Genomic DNA, 5,036 nt, shown 5'->3' on the forward strand with positions numbered 1-5,036 from the left:
GGATAGACATAGTCTCCCAAATACGTTTTTTCGAAAATGGCCACTTTCTGATTTCATGAGAAGTGCAAATTTTCACATTTTCATTTATAGTAATTCGGGAGTCACAGCTGGAAATATGAGTCTGTTAGCTTTTATGTAGTCTTGGTCTATATCTTGCGATTACGTTTTAGTTTGAGAAGATTGCTCTTGAATTGACCGAGTTACGATGTCTCGAAGTGGTTCAACTCAAAAAAGTTGAAAAAATGGAATTGTGTCTGTCATTCTTTGGAAACTTAAAAGGGGCACGTAATATTTTTGTTTTGTTCTAGTTGGGGTAAGAGCTATCATTTCCCAAAATATCTAAGAAATCCCAGCGTTACACCCTGGGTCATTCCCATGTAAGTGTTTTTATGTACATGTTCTCAGAAACAGGGCAAAAAACATCTTACAGCGAGTGAACTTCATTTTCATTGTGTGCACGTTTTATGGCAGTTTTGCTTTAAAAAAGTATTAAATTCTTGATATCACTGAAGAGTGTTAAACTGGAAAACTAAGTGTTCAAAAAAAACCTCCGTTTCTAAACCTTCTAATAATTATATTTTGTCAGAATAATTAGTAAGAACTGGCTTTTCATTTTCATGACCAAATTCATACAGTGTTCTAATATTTCCTAGTGTATTAACAAGAATCTCAATTCATGAAAGAGCAACATTAAGAAAAAATATACACGTTTCAGATTCAATTCATAAAAAAAAACATCTTGATTTTTTCGCTGTGACCAGTGGAATATCCTCAAAAAAGCGTTTGCAAATATTTTCAGATATATCCATAATAACCCGAATTAAAAGAAAAACTCATTAATCAAAAATGGAATTGAAAACAGAGATTCAAGATCCTGTTATAAATAACTGAAAAAACAGAAAATAATCTTAAACACAAGGTTTCAGCTGCTCAAATTTGGGCGGTACTCCGAAGCAGAGTTAAAAATGGGAGACCGACTCATAAAATTGCAAAAAATAACATTATATGTTTCAGTAGTTAAATTTCTGTGCACATTCACTCCAGTCACAATAATTGGTAAATGGCTGTCTTAAAGCAATTAAAAAATATTAATCGGAAAAAAGTTTCATTTTTCAAAAAAACCGATTCTAAATCTACAAATTACATTTTATCAAGATAATTATCAAGGGCTGGAATTCCCTCTTTGAGACCTTTTCGTTTTCTTATATCCGTCACAATTTGATATGGCTTGCTACCAATTTCCAAAGGGTCACCGGGTAGCACCTGCCAATGATCGAACACACATTGCGGGAATGCTTGTCCACCGGTGTTGGACCGGAGATCTGCTGTGAATCCGAAGGATTCGTTGACAGGTAGATATGCTTTGACAATGAACATCGGAGTCCCGATAACCTGAGATTCTTCGATGACAAGGCCACGACGCTTGTTGATTACGCCGTAGATTCCTGAAAAGAAATCATACAAAATAATTTTTCTAGAGTTACCATAAAGAAATACCTCCTATCACCGGCTCGGGACACTGAATCTCCACCAGGTACACCGGCTCAAGGATACGTGGCTCTGCAGTCAACTGTGATGCATAGAACACTCTCCTTGCCGCCGGGATAATCTGAGCCCCTCCGCGATGCATAGAATCCGAGTGAACCGTGACGTCATGGATGTTGAACCTCACACCTCTCAAAGTCTCCTCACAAAGGACACCTTCTCTAGTCGCCCAACTGAATCCTGCCATCATTGGATCCTTGATATCATTCAAATATTGTACTCCTTTGGTCACATCAAACAGAAGATTGGGGCCAGTGCCATCTGGACCGAAGCACCATATCCTCCGGGCTTCCGTGACGTCATAGTTGTACTTCTCGGATAGAATTTTGGCGCGAGATTTGAATTCATCCCGTGCGTTGATGACTCCTCCCTCGATATCATCTGCGAGCCCATCTGGCATTGGTTGGGCGGAGCAATGAAGTCGATTCAGCTTATTTGCAGACTTCGCAAGACAAATCTGACTAGATTCCGCTTGAACTGTTTCCCGATACGAAACCACTGGATCCGAAATCTTCAATGGGATGCAAGCATGGTCATCCTCCAAGTCTTTCAAACATATCTCCAAATGGAGCTCCCCGGCTCCAGCGATAATGTGTTCACCGGAAGATTCGAAGGTGCATTGAACCATTGGATCCGACTTGGCCAGCCGCTTAAGTCCCTCCACAAGTTTTGGTAGATCAGCGGGGTTCTTCGCCTCCACAGCGACACGGACCACCGGAGACACTGAGAATTTCATGACTCGTAAGTTATGAGCGTCCTTGAATGTTGTGATGGTACCACCTTTCACAAGGTACTGATCAACTCCAACTAATCCAGCAATATTTCCACACGGGATATCCTCAATACACTCCACATACTTTCCCATCATGATAATCGTTCGTTGGATAGTCTTTTCATACAAGTCGTCTTTCTTCCCTGGCACGTAGTTTGGTCCCTGTATCCTTGCCTTCATTCCAGTCGCCACTTTTCCAGAGAACACTCTTCCAAACGCATAGAATCTTCCCTTGTCAGAAGTCGGCACCATTTTTGAGATGTACATCATAAGGGGACCATTAGGGTCGCAGTTCTTGATTGCCAAGGCTGCATCGTCATCGTGTGGTCCTTCATATAACATTTCCATTCGGTACTTTTGCGCGGCGACGGGCGATGGAAGATGGAACGCTATCATCTGGAGCATAGTGTCACCTGCTGGTAGCCACCGTCGCATGAAGGCTTTCAATAGTGGTTTGCCTTCCAGATCCTCTTCATCGTAGTCCAGCTTGATGCAAAGTTTTTTCACGAGCTCCTGGATCTTTTCTTTCTTTACATTCATGATTGCATCAAAAACCATGAGTATTGGTTCAAGCACAAATTGATTGAATCCTCGTTTGCTATCATCGGTTTTGGTAGAGCTCCACTTTTTCGTGGTAGGGTTGAAGAATCGGTCTCCCCACAGGTTTTTCATCAGTTTGTCGACCTGAAAATTTAGTTTTTTGATTGGAATTTTCTGGCAAGTTTTTAACAACGTCCGACTGTCTTACAGCTAAAATCCGAGTTTTTGAAAAAACGCGTCAAAGGCGCGCCAGACGATTTGGTTTTGACTTTACCATAGATTTTGTTTTGGGATTTGAGTCAAAATTTTCACATTTCTGTCGCAAAATTGAAGAATTTATGATGTTTTCATCAATTTTGAACATATTATTTTAAAATTCGAGAAAATCTGTCAATATTTAGCCAAAAAAAAATCTAATCTTTCTTGGCTGGCGCACCTTGGGCGCGTTTTACTGAAAATCAGCATTTTATATAGGATTATGAATTAGACCTTTTCAAATTGATAGAAAACTGCGAAAATTTGAAAAATTGAAATCTGGCGCTAATTTAGCGCGTTTAGATCACAGTGTAGAAAACGCGTCGAAGGAGCACCACATTTTTCGAGTCTTTTACAGCTAAAAGTATGTCGGTTAGATTTTGGCGCATTTTGGGCATCACTGATACCAGAGTTGAATCTAAATTGCGGAAGGCGAAAGGCGAAATTCCACTCATCCCAGAACCCTACCTGAACTCCAAACTTGTCAGCGTACATCTCCGAGAACTGCTTCAACGTGAACGCCCATCCATGGAGGCCGGATCCAAACCCAACATTTCCAATCGATGGATCTACCATAACTGGGCCCATCGGACCATCATCATCCAGATACGTGGCGATGATCACATTGACATTCTCCACAATCCGTCGGAACGTTTGATACATCTCCTCGGCTCCCAGCTGCAATTCCAAAAGCGCTCGATCCATCTTGTTCATGAACAGTATCGGCTTAATCCTCTCTGCAATCGCCTGCCGTAGAACCGTCTCCGTCTGAACACAAACTCCGGATACACAGTCCACAACTACCATAGCTCCGTCGGTGACTCGAAGCGCCGCTGTGACTTCAGATGAGAAGTCGACGTGACCTGGAGAGTCGATAAGGTTGATCAGGAAGCCGTTGAATTTCTCGGGTTTTCCGTTAACTTCAATGGTTTCACATTGGTTTTCCCCTTGGACAAAGTCTAGGTCCTTCTTGTCAAGCTCGAAGAATAGGGAGATGGCGCTGGAAGTTTATGGAAATATAAGAATATGGGTGAACCAAAACGCACAAGTTATTATTGAAAGTTCCATCACGTAATCTTATATAATAATTGTGCTACAGTATAAATTTGCATTGAAATTAACAAAATAATTACTGTATTCTTTAAACTGAATGCCCCAACTCACGTCGACTTGATCGTAATACACCTCTCCTGCTCATCTTTCCTTGTATCCGTAAATCTTGCTTCGCCAGCTTTCGACTGCGCAATAATACCCGCCTTGGACACCAGGGAATCCGTCAAAGTAGACTTGCCATGATCCACATGTGCGATGACGGACATGTTACGGATATTCCGTCTCCGGTCCATCAGGGAGCGTATCTCATCGGCGGTGAAGTTGACCTGGGAATGGGAAATGAAAAGATGGGGTAGATATTAGCTCGCTTCGATAGAGCGCGATTGTAAGACGTGTCTCGTGCTAATATGTGATCCAAAAAATTGTGTTCCATTAATACTGCGGAAGTAATATGCTAGGTAAGCGCGTCTATAAATGGAATAAATGAAAGTGAGAAAACTACTGGATTTTTTTTTCTTCAATCATTTTTTTCCGTTTTTAACGGTGGTTATCATAAAAAATATTTTGCACAAAGTGTTGTAGCATATTGACGATTATGATTTTTCAAAAAACGGAAAAGTAGACCATATTCTTTTTTTTGGAAATTGCCGAAAACCTCGCCCATTTTTTGCGGCAGTGCTATTGAAAAGCTGAGAAACATTATGTTTCTGTATCTACATTAAAAAATTTTTTTTTTCTAAATTCGTTAATTTTTTCAATTTTTTTTTGTTACACCGTGGGACATAGCGAAAGAAGGTAATTGCTCCCGAGTTTAAAAATTATTTGAAACTGGAAAATTTTCCCGTCAAACTGTTATCCTATTTAGGAAATT

General features: G+C 40.5%; 1 protein-coding gene across 1 annotated transcript; it reads right to left on the minus strand.

Annotated features, from left to right (window-relative positions):
* Positions 1–1,140: 1,140 nt before the first annotated feature.
* GCK72_012366 (uncharacterized protein) lies at positions 1,141–4,458 on the minus strand (the record flags this gene model as incomplete). The annotated part of the gene is made up of 4 exons (XM_053729051.1): positions 1,141–1,445; positions 1,498–3,001; positions 3,581–4,112; positions 4,277–4,458. 4 exons carry the CDS (start codon positions 4,456–4,458, stop codon positions 1,141–1,143), a joined length of 2,523 nt encoding a protein of 840 aa, XP_053583823.1.
* Positions 4,459–5,036: the final 578 nt, after the last annotated feature.

Source organism: Caenorhabditis remanei, chromosome IV, assembly GCF_010183535.1.
Source record: "Caenorhabditis remanei strain PX506 chromosome IV, whole genome shotgun sequence".
NCBI classification, from domain to species: domain Eukaryota; kingdom Metazoa; phylum Nematoda; class Chromadorea; order Rhabditida; family Rhabditidae; genus Caenorhabditis; species Caenorhabditis remanei.